The sequence below is a fragment of the Podarcis vaucheri genome, assembly GCF_965113315.1.
Source record: "Podarcis vaucheri genome assembly, chromosome: 1".
NCBI classification, from domain to species: domain Eukaryota; kingdom Metazoa; phylum Chordata; class Lepidosauria; order Squamata; family Lacertidae; genus Podarcis; species Podarcis vaucheri.
This window is the reverse complement of record NC_138759.1, coordinates 33,161,497-33,177,326: the sequence shown is the minus strand read 5'-3', so window position 1 is coordinate 33,177,326 and position 15,830 is coordinate 33,161,497. Positions and strand designations below refer to the sequence as shown.

The 15,830-nt window shown below is 44.7% G+C and overlaps 1 protein-coding gene across 2 annotated transcripts in view; it reads left to right on the top strand.

Moving 5' to 3' along the window:
* The window catches only part of VSX2 (visual system homeobox 2), a gene marked incomplete at its 5' end in the record, with an annotated part of 30,447 nt that extends 22,043 nt beyond the window's left edge, over positions 1-8,404 (top strand). Inside the window, 2 exons of one of the 2 annotated variants that reach the window (XM_082233890.1) lie at positions 5,546-5,726; positions 7,487-8,404. In XM_082233890.1, coding sequence (XP_082090016.1) covers positions 5,546-5,726; positions 7,487-7,818 — 513 coding nt within the window. In that variant the 3' untranslated portion in view covers positions 7,819-8,404. Of the gene's footprint in view, positions 1-5,545; positions 5,727-7,423 lie in introns of both variants that reach the window. The other variant, XM_082233889.1, reaches the window with a different exon arrangement.
* Between the last annotated feature and the right edge of the window lie 7,426 nt (positions 8,405-15,830).

Sequence of the window (15,830 nt, the reverse complement as noted above, 5' to 3'; positions counted from 1 at the left end):
GTGACTGCTTCCTCGACTACTTGTGAAGTCCACTGGTTTCTAAGGCTGGTTTCATAAGTATTAGGGAGAAAGTCCCATTGAATTCAGCGGGAGTTACTTATGGATCGCATCGTGCTTGTCCTATATTAACCTAAAGCAGGTCCAGACTCCAGAGCACAACGGCATTGCTACGGGCGAGAAAGCATTACATGGAGAAAAAAAAATACTGGGTGTGGGATGAAGAAGAAGAAGAAGAGGAGGAGGAGGAAGAGGAGGAGGAGTTTTGGATTTGATGGGGGTTTTAACTCCCAAGTACAAAACGTGCTTGGGACTGCAGCCTTATTAATTCCCAGTTTACGATGCAGTTAAAATTTGTATATGAAAAATGTCTTTTCTGCAACTAATCATAGGGGGTCCACCAATGGAGGAGGGGGGAGGTATTTGTTGGCAGCAACCGTCACGCAGCTCCCCACCTCTCCGCTTATAAAGCTCCTCTGGCACCATCCCCTTCCTGACAGGGGATCTTCTGGAGCCAATCCCCCCCTCCCCACAAAAAATAATAATAAATAAAACTGGTCCCAATATGAATGGTAGTGGAGAGGAGACCACCGCTGCTCTGTTCTGGCTGGTTTCTGCTGTCCGCCCAGCGGAGTCATCAGAGGGTTAAGCTGTCAGCTCTATAATGTTAAACAGGTGTCAAAAGGCGCCTCCATATATCTGCAGATTGAAATCAAATTCTTTGCCGAATAAAAAGATAAATTACCCAGGCGATTCCCGCCTCGTCCCACTCATCAGGCCAGCGCCAGACGGCGAGCAATTTTTTTTTTAATGTGCTAACGACCTAATCAAGCAATCAAGTCGGAGAAGATTGCGGAGTGACCCCCGAGCATCCATCTGCCAGCGAGCCCCCCCCCCTCCATTCATTTCCATTCCGCCGGGGGCAGAGTCTGCTTTCCCTGGAAAGGGAAAGGGGAGGGAGGCAAGGGAAAGAGAGAAAAGAAGAGCTATTGGGGAGGGGGGAGAGAGAGAGAGAAGAAGAAAAAAAAGAGAGAGAGATTCCTAAACAAATTAACACCCAATTTTCCAGCCTAATTAGTTAAATGAGAAAAAGCTGGTGGCGTGAGGGCGCGCGGGGCTGTGTCACTGCAGGGAGGGGGCGCCTGCGCCGTGGAGAAGCGAGCGGGAACTTCACCGCCACGGCATTAATTAGCGCGGGTCAATGGCGCCGATCCCCGGGGAGCAGCCGCTTTAATTTCCCGTGATATTTCAGTGCCTGAGGCCCATCGATTCAAACTGAAATTAACTTATTTTTCAATCAGGCCCGGGCTGCCCCTGGGGCTGACTCTTCCTTTGCCTCCTCCTGAATAGACCGCGAGCAATTTTTCATCTCGAAGCTGATGCTTCTCTCTCTCTCTCTCTCTGTGGCGGGAAAGGAGGGGAAGAGAAGAGGAATGAGAAATGGGAGACGCGAGCAAGCAAGCAAGCGCTAATAGATTTCTGCCACCAGCCTCACGGGTCACGCCGCGGCGAGGAGACACTCTCGGCTGCCAATTTCGGGGCCTGCTTGTGCGCCTCGGACTGGGAATTCAAGGCGGGCTACGCCCATTAGTCTCTCTATAGCGCGCTCCGGCTTAGACAAGACGTACCAAAGGCCAAAGGAGGCGCTCTCTCTCTCTCTCTCTCTCTCTCTCTCTCTCTCTCTCTCTCTCTCTCTCTCTCTCTCTCTCTCTCTCCCCAGTGGTGCCCCTTAAATAATGAAAACCCCAGGCACGACAGTGAAAAGCCAATATCACAGAAAGAGAATAATGGGGAATCAATTACAGCCCTGCTCCTGAGCCATCAGGCACTGGTTTCTGCCACTGCCGAGAAAAAGTGAAAGCGCAGGCCCAGCCAGAAGGAGAAAAAGGGTTGAGATGTGCTGCCTCACCCAATCTCTGCCTGGGCCTGGGGTGATGTTTGGGAGTGGGTGGGTGTTTGGGGGAGGCCATTGGAATGAATGCTAACTGACCCCAGGACCGTAGCATCAAGTGATCACTATAATTTACGAGGCAGTAAAGGTAAAGGGAGCATTAGGTCCAGTCGTGGCCGACTCTGGGGTTGCGGCGCTCATCTCGCTTTATTGGCCGAGGGACCTGGTGTACAGCTTCCAGGTCATGTGGCCAGCATGACTAAGCCACTTCTGGCAAACCAGAGCAGCACACGGAAACACCGTTTACCTTCCTGCCGGAGCAGTACCTATTTATCTACTTGCACTTTGACGTGCTTTTGAACTGCTAGGTTGGCAGGAGCAGGGACCAAGCAACAGGAGCTCACCCCGTCGTGGGGATTCGAACCACCAACCTTCTGATCAGCAAGTCCTAGGCTCTGTGGTTTAACCCACAGCGCCACCTGTGTCCCTTACTAGGCAGTAGTTAGTGGCAAAGACAGTGCCATCATGTCAGGCAATGTCACAGCATGGGTGCCTATGAGTTGAACTGAAGGGTATTGTGGGAAGCAGCGGGTAGAAGTATCTCTGGGCCCGTTCTCTCTAATTTGGGGAGCAGTTCTGAGACTTTGTATGAGGTTGAGGATGACCCATGGAGTACAGCAAACGGGGGTTCCTAGGGAGAACACTGTGTGCAGGGTCACAGAGGTGCGTTGTGATCATCTGGCTGGGCAGTCCAGTGTTTGTTGTAGCAGGCACATTGACCTCCCCACTCAAATGATGTCCCCTTGTGCCACTTTTACTTTCTTCCATTCCCTTCTATCCCAGAAAATATGTGATTATGTTCAATGACACAGTGGAAGTAAGGAGCCTTGCCCCTACCTCTTAACATTGGGTTTGTGAAATGGCTCTGGGAAGACGTTGGTCTGGTGCCCAGAGATAAAACCACTCCTCTTCTGGTCCTGCTGTTTGGTTTATCATTATGCCCAAATCCAGGTCTGTGGTTTTGCTCCCTCCAAACAAACCACAAGCTGTAACTAAAGTTTGTTCTTAATTTACTGCTCATGGTTTGTCTGTGGAAGGCAACCACAAGACCTGGTTCATAAGTAATGCTAAGTCAAACTATGATGTAGCATTCAGCTAGTGCGCAGCAGCAGCATGGGCAGGCGGCGGGGAACAAAGTGGCCCCAATTTTCACTCCATGCAATTGCACATTCATGTGTTCATACTTTGCTTCCTGTGTGCAAACTGGGCTATTTTGTGTGTGTGCATGCATGCTCTGGGCTGGGGAAAGGGGAACATGCCCCCTTCTTGTTCTGCTGGTTACATCCATTAATAGCCAAATGGGCACAAACCTACATGGTGTACAACCACACGAGGCTATCAGTGGCCAATAGTAAAGATGTCTATATACAGTGCTACCTCGGGTTACATATGCTTCAGGCTACATATGCTTCAGCTTACAGACTCCACTAACCCAGAAATAGTGCTTCAAGTTAAGAACTTTGCTTCAGGATGAGAACAGAAATCGTGCTCCGGTGGCAGCAGCAGGAGGCCCCATTAGCTAAAGTGGTGCTTCAGGTTAAGAACAGTTTCAGGTTAAGAACAGACCTCCAGAACGAATTAAGTACATAACCAGAGGTACCACTGTATTACCTCTAGGATCAGAGATGCCATGCCTCTGAATACTAGTAATGTATTTCACAGTGAGTAGGAAGAGAATACTATCCTCAGGTCCTGCTTATAGATTTCTCAAGAGGCATCAGGTTGGCCACTGTAGGAAGCAGGATACTACATGGGCCTTTGTTGGTTTGATCCAGCAGGGTTTCATCTTATGGTGAGGACAGAGGTGGATTTAGGAGAGTGCGACCAGTTCGCCCGCACTGGCTTCCTGAGCCAAGAGAGTGCTGCGACAATGACAAACAACAGAAGGTGAGAGGCAGGGGTATATGCCAAATTTTGGCATTGCTCAAGGGTGAAATCTACACACATACAAAAAAAAGTTGTGAAAATGCTTTTATTATATATATTTATTGTTGTTGTTGTTTAGTCGTTTAGTCGTGTCCGACTCTTCGTGACCCCATGGACGAGAGCACACCAGGCTCTCTATTATATATATATTTGCCATTAGTGTCACATTTGTATAATAACGCACTTAAAACGTCATATCTGCTGCTGTATAGCTGAATCCAAGGTGCTGCTTTAAAGCCCAAAGTCTGCCACTGATGAAGACTCCTCTTCCTGGCACATGTTCCTGATGTGAGAACAGTTAGTTAGTTGTACCAATAGGAAAGTTGTCCTCATCATGGCCCAGTTTAGGCCTGACATTTTATACTAGCTGGATTAGCTGATCTTAAGGGTCGGGGTGACAGGCATTGCAGGCAAAAGGTGCCTGTTACTGCCAGAGCAATAGCAGGTTAAAGGAGTTTTACCCACACGCACCACTTCTGTCCTTGCAATGCCAGCAGCAGCTCAGCTGATTTGTGTCTTGGCTTAACTTTGGCATGTATGTTGCAACTCCTTCACTCTTACTTTGTTTCCATTGGTTGCAATGGGGGCATCTGCAATACAAGACAGCAAGTAGTGAGTGGAGAGTCAGGAGAGAATACAGGAGGGGCAGGTTTGAGGAAGCAGACAGGCCTCTAGTTATTCATACAAGTCTGCCAATCTCTTGGTCATGCTTAAATGTGTAACTAAGACACAGGGCTTTTATATGTAATAACTCAGGTTTCCTAACATTGTATAAGGTTGCTCTTAGCTTGGTCTCTGATTTTTTGAGTGGCACAGATATACTGTGTTTATCCGTGTATAAGATGACCACCGTGTATAAGACAATCCCCTATTTTAGACAAAAGAAGCAGCTGCAAAAAACAGAGAAAAATATGGTACTCGGGCTGCTTCCATACTAGGTGTTGTTTTTTTTGTAAGGGTAAAATTGCCTCACCTTGTTCACTCAAATTTTACAACTTGGATGTGTCTCTGTGATGTTGTCCACAATTTGTAAACTTCCTGCATTTCCCCCAGAGCATCTTCCATTTGTTTTATTATTGCAGACAATCTGTGTGCAGAAGAGCAATGCATTCTCCAAAGATACCATTAGTGTTGCTCTTCCATCTTTTCCTTTTTCTAAGATGGAAGAGTAGCGTTAATTGCCTGCTTGGTGTGGGAAAGTAAAACCCTATCTTAGCTCAGCATACCTTTGTGGTGGACACAATTTTATAAAACAGTTAACATTTTAATTGGTCTTTTAATTACACCTGCATCACTTTTCTAGCTGGATTGTTCAAAACAATACTAAAATATTTGCAAAGTACTGCGTAAATGAAATAGCACTATTATGATAATGTACAAAAGAAAAAAGGCTTTATGGTCACTGGCATTTTAGCAACGTGTTTTCCTCCCTAATTAATTTTTTTCCATTGTATACACCTGATTCGAAATAAACATTATGGTTTTGTGGTATTTAATGGGTAGTTCTAAAAAACAACAACCTCACACTTAAAATAATGGTGTCCAAACTTTTTTCAAAGAGGGCCAGATTTGATGAGGTGAAGGGCCGTGAGGGACGCCTGAAGGGACAACCAAAGTTGTTGACCTGAAAACGATAAAACTTTTTTAACCTAAAAATTCTCCTCTTTGCAGGTTTGGTTTCAGAACCGAAGGGCCAAATGGCGGAAGAGGGAGAAATGCTGGGGCAGAAGCAGCGTAATGGCAGAATATGGGCTGTATGGTGCAATGGTACGTCACTCCATCCCACTGCCAGAATCCATCCTCAAATCGGCCAAGGATGGCATAATGGAATCCTGCGCTCCTTGGCTGTTGGGTAAGAGATTAACCTTGGGAATGGACCTATTTTGTCTAGCATTTCTGGTAGGGTCCTGTCAGTGATGAAGGCAATAAAGCAGTTGGACCAGGGAAGTGTACGTATAGGTAAACACAGAGATGACTGCTACGAGTATCAAGTTTGTCTAATACAGAGATGGAGAACCTGTTGCCCACCAGATGTTGCTGGACTGCAGCTCTTATAATTCCTGACCATGGGCCATGCTGGCTGGAGCTGATGAGAGTTAAGAGTCGAACAACATCTGGAAACCACAAGTTCCCCAACCTCTTGGCTAAAATTTGGTCATCTAGGGATTTGATCCCCAGGGTCTAAGGTATGATTACCAATAGTGCATTATTTCCAAGGGGAAATTACGCTATTATACTTTATGGACTTCAAACCCCTTATTCTTAGGCCTGGTGCTTATGCCGCACTCCAACAGCTATTTTGTGGTTTCTCCTTGTCCATGCTGTGGTGTATCAGGAGTTTTCATGCCTCTCCCAGATGTTCATGCTGTCTGCTGGCTGAGGATGTAGACTTTTGATAATGGTTGTGGTTCCTTAAACAAAGCCCCCACAACTTTATTGTGGCATGAGTCTTCATATGCAAGAGTCTGTTCTATCAGATGCATAAAGAGGAAGCATAGTGGGCAGTTGCCTATAGCAGATCATACAATAATAAATAGAGCAAAGGGGTTGTATATATGAAGATATTAAGAGCTCTGCTGGAACAGACCAAAAACACTTCTAGTCTAACATTCTGTCCTCTAGTTGTTGCTTCTAGGAAGTTTGCAAACAAGCCTTGAAATCAATAGCCCTTCTCGCTGCCTAGTTTATGATATTCAGAGATAAAATGCATTTGAAGATGTCCTTGATATTTGTCTAATATGTTTTGGAAACCATCTAAACTAGTAGCCCTCACAGTGGGTTTAGCAAATTTCCTCTTGCACTCCTGTTCCTTGCTTGGCTCTTCTCTTCTGCTTTTTCAAACTAATGCTACAAATAAAGTTAACTTATGGTTTCTTACAAATATGCTGCTTCGTACTTCTGGCTACTATGTGAAACCCAGAGTGGAAAGAGAGGGGTGTGTGTGGAAAGGGCTGCAAAGGATGTGTGAGAAGAAATCAGTAGCGTCCTTCTCAGCCCTGTAGGCGATAGCATAACCAGAGTCCCCCCACCAGGGCCTTCTTCACATACAGAGTTATTGCGAGAAGCACATTGCCACCATTTTATCTCTGTTAGCGGAGAATTACCCAGTCCAATAGAGTTAGGTGGCCCTGTATCTCTGGGTTCTTCCTCGCCCACCCGCTAGGCTGGAGTGGACAGCTCCTGCCACTTTGATATCCTAGAATGTGTCTTCTGTATTAACAGCATTTTGTGCATTTCTCAATAAGTGCAACTTCCTTTCCCAACTCTACGGCTGTCCCTGCTTGTGGACAACTTGTCCCAAACAGGATGCCCCATCCCATCGAAAATGCACAGACTTGGCATTATGGTTACGACTCAGGTGTAGTCATGCCTCATTGCAGCACTGGCCCCAGTTTCTTCCCTACTTTTGGCCTGTCTCTGTCAGAGAACTGGCCTGAGGTCCCCCTCATGCAGGGCCCAGAGCGATGAGCTCTCTGTGTGACTGCTGTTTGAAGCAAGGCTTTCTGCTTTTCCTTAATTCTGGCCTCTCTTTATCTTTACTGTTTTCAGTTCAAGATGGCTTTCCCATGCCCAGGCGCTTTTCTAAACCCGAATACCAACAATTCTTTTTAGGGATGCACAAAAAATCTCTGGAAGCAGCGGCTGAGGCAGGAAGGAAGCCAGAGGTGGAACGCCAGGCTCTGCCCAAGCTTGACAAGAGTGACAAGGAAGAAAGGGGCCCTGACTCCAAAACCACCATTTCCCAGGAGGAACTGAGAGAGAACAGCATTGCTGCCCTCAGGGCCAAAGCTCAGGAGCACAGCACCAAAGTCCTGGCGACCATCCCTGGAGATCCTCCTATGTCAATCAGGAAGCCAGAGAAAGAGGAAGAGGCAGCCACAGCAGAGGATGAACGGCAAATGGAAAAGTCAGATTTATCACAAGAGGAAGATAAGCTGGTTTAGAAGGAAGGGGATGATAGGAATCAGCCATCCCTTCTAAGATTGACTCCTCTAGGAGCTACAGCCTCCTCTCAGACTAACAGGGCCCCTCCTGCAGCCCCTACTCACATGGAGGTAGGCCCCACTTGGTCTCTGTACATTCCAGGAAGCCACGGCTAAGGCCACGTTCCGTCAGGTGTGTCTATAGAGACTGGTTTCCCTCGGGAGCATATTGCCCCTGCAGTCCCTGTCCTCAGGAGCACTCTCGCTCTACGTCCCCACATTTCAAGGAAAAGGGAGGTGGGAATCATCTACCGTCTTAGTCGGAGAGGTAAATCAAGCTAGGATTTTTCCCCTCAACACCAGCCATTAAACCAACGTTGGGTCTTTTCCCGCTTTCCCCCTTATTCAATCTCTGTTATCCCATTCTCACCCTCATCTTAAAAAGAAGTCTTTCTGTCATTTCACCGTATACCACAGGCAGTCTCTTTCTCCTTGTCTCAGTCAGGTTGTTAGCTTTTTCAGAAGAATAATTACCTTTTCTTTTTATATGTTAATGTATACATGTATTGAACTGCCCATTGCTTAGCATTGAGGCCAAGTTTTGTTTTTTTAAAAAAAGGAAGCCAGCCACTCCTTTCTCCAAAAGTCAGGCCAAATTTAAAACTGGCCAGGTGGCAACCCTACCTCAGATCAAGTCTCTTTCTCACTGCGGTATCAACATTGTTGTTGATTAAAGAGGCCCAGGCACCCTTCCAGTGCAATGTGAATTTTCCGTGGAGAATATACACCCCTGTTGTGACTTGTTTATGGCACCCAGACTGCTACATTCCAGAATCCTGACCTCCTCTCCTCAGGTTTTAGCCCAGATTGTTCAAGGAAAATTCTGTTAAAACTATTAACTATGGCATTGAGTTGAATCTTACAGTCGTTTGACTCTTCCATAAAAGTCTTTCCTAAAGGAGGCCTCATTTGTTCTGAAATGGAAAAGGAGCAATTAATTACTGAAAAGAGAAGTATACTATGGTTGCTCGGGTATTTTATATTGTCTGAGGTGGAACCCTTGCCTCCTTGTTCCAATTTGGGATGTAAGATCTGATAGGGTTAGGTGATCGTGAGAAAAATGCACTCTGAATACACTCATGTCACATAACATATTCTAGGAGTTACATGTAGCATTTAATATCAGCCAGGGCTTTGCCCTTGTGAACCTTGGCTCAGTTTAAGTCAGGGCTGGAGTCTAAACAGTTGGTTCATGTTTCTCCAATAGAAGTCAATAATAAATGGAGAATCACAGCCATCCTACCAGTAGCCAAATTGATAGGGGAGGGACATTACCGGTAAGTTTTTCACCTGCGTTTTAGAATACTAAGAGTCCGAGAGATGTGCTTAGGTCAGCGCTTGGCTCTCAGATGAAAGTGAGAACTGACTTTATTGGTGATCGTTCATTCATACATGCACATCGTTGCGTGATGCTGCAGTCATCAAATGATGTGTGAAATAGCCTGTCTGAGGCAGACTGCTTGGGTGCACTTCCCCAGTGCTACTCATGTGCAGCGAAAATATTAGCTGAACAATTTGTCCGATGTAAGTAGCATGAAATAAAGCACTAATGGACATCTTGGTGTCCCAAAAAAAGAAAATTCACATATCCCGTTACCTTCATAGGCAATTGACTCAGACATTGAGATGAAGTCATGTACACAATGCCATAAGAAATTGCCTCAATTCCATGACAACATTGCTCTCCTATCCTTTTTTCTGTGAAGGCCCCTGGACAGCAAGTGTCACGTTCCCTTTACCTGTCCTTGTTTCCAGCAAGAGCTGTTTTTACCTGAAGTTGTTTTGGTTATGATTGATCTTTCCTCCCTACATAACCCCATTCTGCCTATGTCCCAGTTCTTTGGCGTCTTAGATTATAGCACTCAGTATGTAAATAATGTATATATGGTGAGAAAAGTTGGTATTTGAGGTGTTTAAGATACAAAGTTGTAACAACTAGTCATTTGAAACCTGTGATTTTTTTGTGCCATTTTCTGTAAAGATATAAATCAGAATAAAACTGAACTAAAGATGAGCAAAACTAATGTTGTTGTGCACATGTCCTGAGGGGTCTGCGGGATGCGGGTGGTCTACACCACTGAGCCTCTTGGGCTTGCCAATTGGAAGGTTGGCAGTTCAAATCCCCACGATGGAGTGAGCTCCCATTGCTCTGTCCCAGCTTCTGCCAACCTAGCAGTTTGAAAGCACGCCAGTGCAAGTAGATAAATAGGTACCACTATGGCAGGATAGTAAATGGCATTTCCATGCGCTGTGGCACTCATCACAGTGTCTTGTTGCACCAGAAGTGGTTTAGTCATGCTGGCCACATGACCCGAAACGCTGGCTCCCTCAGCCTGAAACCGGAGATGAACACCGCAACTCCAGGGCCGCCTTTGACTGGACTTAACCATCCAGGGGTCCTTTACCTTAACCTTTTACCTTAAGGGGTCTGCATGTAAAATGGATGTCCAAACTCTATTGGCAAACATACACAATTGCAAACTGTTTAGAGACTAGATATTCTGATGTGGGGCTGCTTGCAAACATGGCAGGGAAAACTGGAAAGACAAGCAGAGAAATATAATAAATATAAAAACACAAAGGTATTTTGTGCCAGAACCCCATAGTTGTTGTTGTTTAGTCGTTTAGTCCTGTCCGACTCTTTGTGACCCCATGGACAAGAGCACGCCAGGCACTCCTGTCTTCCACTGCCTCCTGCAGTTTGGTCAAACTCATAGTTACCCTTCACATTTACTTCATGTACATATTTTGTGCTACTGAGTGACCTCCTTTCATTAGTATCAACAATGTGGAAGACATAAACAATATTCATATAGCTCTGTAGTAAACTAAGCATAATAGGCTATGGACCATTGTTAGTTCTATTCCTTGTGGGCTGTGACAGTGGAAATACAGAGAATTAACAAAGACCAAACAACTGAACACAATTATTTGAAGTATCCTTTGCCTAGTGATGTATTGTTATGCCCTGTACTAGAACCACAATAAATCAAGAAGCAGCATTACATGACTCACTTTCCTTGGAATGAAAGAGTTGGTAAGCACTGAAAATATATGAGATCTTACATGTTATTTACAAATATATGAAGCAGGGTATATTAGGAACAACTAGATCCCTAAACCAGGCAGCATAACTACTAATCCTGCATCCGATCTCCAAAGATCAACTGTACCCAAGGATTCTTTCTGTTCAGACAACTGCAACTAAAAATCACAGCAACTTATGTTTACACTTAAACTGCTGAACTGATAGCTTTTTCTGGTCTCAGACTGCACTCAACAGGTAGACTGCCCATTATGTTGCCCATGACCCCATAGGGAGGAAGTGGGGGCTATACATTCAATAAATAAATAAAATATTATAAATGCAACCCCGAGACAAAGGCTAAGGGGACAGATTGCTTCTTCACTTGACATCCCACCGGAGTATTCTCACTCCAATGCTTAGCACCTTGAACATTCAGAAGTGGTTAAATACATTATCTCAGTAATCCTTGTAACATCTCTCTAAGCTGGGTCTGAATGATTATTTTCCTATTGCAAAGGAAAAAGACCAAGGGCTGGGAAGAGAGTAGCTTAATAAAAGCATCTTTTTGAGTAATTCATTGAAGAAACAAAATCTGAGCAACAGACTTTCCGGTTCCTGAACTACTCCATTCTAACCCCTCCATCTTTCGTCTCCTTATTTTAACTTATGTGCATATAACAGTCAAACATATATACAAACAGATTAACATTATAATTATAAATCAAAGATTAGTTAGAAGTGCAAATTCAGGTAAGTAAGAGCCAAATAAAGTACAAGAAAGAATGAAGACAGCACCAATTAACCTTCTCCTCTTCACTATTGATCTGAACTGCACGTCTGACCTGGCATCAAGTGTTCTTTTTAACATCTCCTGCCTTGCATTTATTTAGAAGAATATGCACATTCTTTTTATAAGATTTATATATCCAAAAGGACCAGGTTTGCCTTGCGCCTTCATGATACACCTTAAGTGCCAGGCAAAAAATGTTCCTCTTTAACCAGGCCTCTGGCTGATTGACATACAACGTCCTTTGAAAAATGTGTTGAGGAGGGGGGTTTATTGGGTTGTTTTTGTTTTTATTATGTATTTTGTGGTTTTATATTGTGGTTTTATGTTGTAAACGCCCTCAGACCTGTGGTTATAAGGCGGTATGCACATTTAATAAGTGATAAAAATATCAAAGCTGCTAGCCACAATATCATTTTTTACCATATACTGCAGCATGAGGCTGTGTTTTACCTCCACTGTCAGAGGCAGTATGACAGGAGGCTGCCTCAGAGAGGCTCCTGACAGCACCAGGCCAGCCTCTCCTCTTGGAATGTAAACCCCAAACCAAAAAAGCTTCCTTTCATGTGTCCACCAGAGGGCAACACTTTCTCTTGCATGAGTTCGCAAAGGGTTTCCAACCAAACGCTGCGATGGATGGCATGAAAAAAGGGTTGTTTATGTGGGAAAGTTGGAATTGCCTGCTTTGTTGTAGCCACTTGAGGTAACTTTTAGCAGAACAGAAATTATTATTATTATTATTATTATTATTATTATTATTATTATTATTAATACATTGCTCTTAATCTAAAGATCACAGGGAGGTTTACATAATAACACACACACACACACACACACACACACACACTCCCAGTTTAAAAGGTAATAAATTGTTTAATTAGCCAAAGGTCTGGGAGAAGAGGAATGTTTTTGCCAGTTGAGCATCCCGGGGGGCCACTACAGAAAAGGCCTGTTCTCTTGTTGCTGCCTTCTTGACCTCTTGTGAATGAGGCACATGAAGAAGGGCCCCTCTGGTGATAATTGCAGAGTGCAGGTTGGTTCATATGGAGAGAGGCAGTCCTTTGAGGTATTGAGATATTGTGGTCCTGAGCTGTTTAAGGCTTTATAGGTCAAAGCCAGCACTTTAAATGGGGCCTGGTAACTAATTGGCAGCCAGTGCGATCAGGCCAAGATGGGAGTTATATACTTAAAGTGTCTTGCGCAGGTGAGTAACCCAGCTGCTGGATTTGCAGCAGTTGAAGTTTTTCTGAAATATTTCCAGAGGTAGCTCCAAGTATAACATGCTGAAGCTGAAGCTGATGGAAGGCATTCCATGCCACTGAGGCCACCTGAGCCTCAAGAAACACCACAGGACCCACAAATTTTCCCCAGCTGAATACCCACTCCTTCAGAGGGAATTTAACCCCATCAAAAACAGGTAACCTGTCCATCCAGTCTAGGGAACCACCCACTAACAGTGCCTCAATCTTATCTGGGTTGAGCTTCAGTTTATTGACTCTCATCCAGTCCATTACCAAGGCATGACAACGGTCCAGCATATCCACTGCCACACCTGCAGATGTAAAGGAAAAGCAGAGCTGTGTGTCATCAGCAAATTGCTGACAATGAACTCCCAAACTCTGGATGACCCCATTCAGTGGTTTCATGTAGATGTTAAACAGCATGCGGGATAAAATTGAACCCCAAGGACAGTGGCACCCTGTGTGATGCCAAAATCTGGTGCCCCACAAAGAAATGTTTAACGGAAGTAATTTCTCCTGTCCCTCAAGTCCTGTGAAGAACCTGCTTTCCAAACCTCAGTTTCTTGCATCGAGATTAAAGGTATGAACGCCCTTTTTACATCTACTAAGGACTGGCCCGCCTATGAGGCAAAGTGAGGCAACTGCCTCAGGTGGCAGGATCCATAGAGGCAGCAGATCCTGATGTAAATCTTTATTCCCACCCCCTTGTTCCTGATGTAGATCTTCAGTCGCTCCTTCTTCCCTGGTGGGGTGCTCTTTTGTGGTTCACAACAGGCGCCCAAATGCATCTGCTAGATGTAAAATGTTATCCAGTGTTTATTCATTTGTCCTTGATTTGTCCTGCTGCAAGAAGGGGCTGAAACTTTGCAGAGCATATGTGACTGGTACAGTAGCAGAGAGAAACTGGATTAGCTGGTTTGGCACTTGCAGAACAAATTAAAGCTGTGGAAAAAAAGAAACTGCCTAAGGCCATCTGGGAATTGGCAGCAGATGCTGGAGTTGGGATGTGACTGCAAGGCACCTTGTCTTACGCTTGAAACTACTAAGTTTACATCCTTATAAGGCTGAGAATGTTGAAAACCATAATATAAACTTATTACCTTGTTTTTGTTTTTAAAAATAGCATTAAATTAAGCACAGAGGGATTGGAATAGAAAGTGAAGAGTCAGGGCCCCTAAGGCAACTTCCAGAGCAAAAACACAAAAATTCAATAAGATAAGAAAATTTATTATGGTTAAAGACCAGCTCACATAACATAACACAATAAAAACAGTGTTCATAGAGATAAAATATACAGTCGGAGCAGATTGCAGCAATAGCTCATGAGTTAAAATTGAGATATATACGTACACCCGTACAACTGAGATTTGGGCTACCATAAAAAATTGACCCTGAGGCGCCCCAAAGGGCAACTTCAGCATTTCCCTAGTAAGCTATTTTATTCTAGAGGATGATCTGTGCCTACAAATCTGGGCGCAGAATCTGGCTACCAGCCAGGTCGTCTTGTGATCTTTGCCTAAGAGGAGAAAAGTTTAGACTTTTCTGAAAGATTGGCGAGCCTCTTCAGCAAAGGATCAATGGTGTCTCTGTGAATCTCAACATAAAAAGGACATCTAAAAATATATATGTTCGGGGCTTCCTATTTCCCCTAATGGGCAGGCGCGAAGTCTCTGGATGTACAGGACTCTTCCATAGGAGCCTTCCAAAACCGGTGAGGGCAAGGCCAAGCTTCTAGCATGAGTAAAAGCCCTTCTTTCATTTCTGGATGTGAGGAAATAGAGATATGTTGCTGGAGCGATTTTATAATCGGGGACCCTTGTACAGTGCTGTTGTCTCTCTATGTCCATGATTCTTTGCCTAACCACGGATCTAGGTTGGCCCAGGCCCATTGTTATGAAAGTTTGGCGAGCAAAAAAAAATGCAATACATCAGCGTACAGCACAATCCTATATGTGACTATTCAAAAGAAAGCACAATTGAATTCAGTGGGACTTATTCATCCTGGATAAGTTACAGATAGGTAGCCGTGTTGGTCTGCCATAGTCAAAATAAAAAAATTCCTTCCAGTAGCACCTTAAAGACCAACTAAGTTAGTTCTTGGTATGAGCTTTCGTGTGTATCTGAAGAAGTGTGCATGCACACGAAAGCTCATACCAAGAACTAACTTAGTTCATCCTGGATAAGTGAGCAGAGAAGACTGCAGCAGAAATAATTGAAAGAACCACATATTGGGGTAGCACATATGTGTCACTTTTTATTTATTTAACAGGGAGGTGTAAGGTAAAGGTAAAGGGACCCCTGACCATTAGGTCCAGTCATGGCCGACTCTGGGGTTGCGGCGCTCATCTCGCTTTATTGGCCGAGGGAGCCGGCATACAGCTTCCGGGTCATGTGGCCAGCATGACTAAGCCGCTCCTGGCAAACCAGAGTAGCGCATGGAAACGCATTGTTTACCTTCCCGCTAGAGTGGTACCTATTTATCTACTTGCACTTTGACGTGCTTTCAAACTGCTAGGTTGGCAGAAGCTGGGACTGAACAATGGGAGCTTACTCCATCGTGGGGATTCAAATCACCGACCTCCTGATTGGCAAGTCCTAGGCTCTGGGGTTTAACCCACAGCACTACCCGAGGTGTAGGGCAACATAAAAAGCCTTTAAAAACAATAGAGAACATCTGATTTAAGCGCTACCGCACATGTGCGCATCACAGCAACCTGGAAGTGGCAGGGAAAGGGGGCATAATGGGGTGGAGGTGGAACGGGTGCAGGGTTCAGGAACATAACCTGAGTGTAAATCGGTTGTTGCCTGAACATGGAGGAAAAAGAAGAAGCCTGTAGCAAAGATACAAATATAACTGCTGGAATGGCAACAGTTAAGAGCTGTGACTTTCATACTTTCTATGGCCAGGGAACCCTTT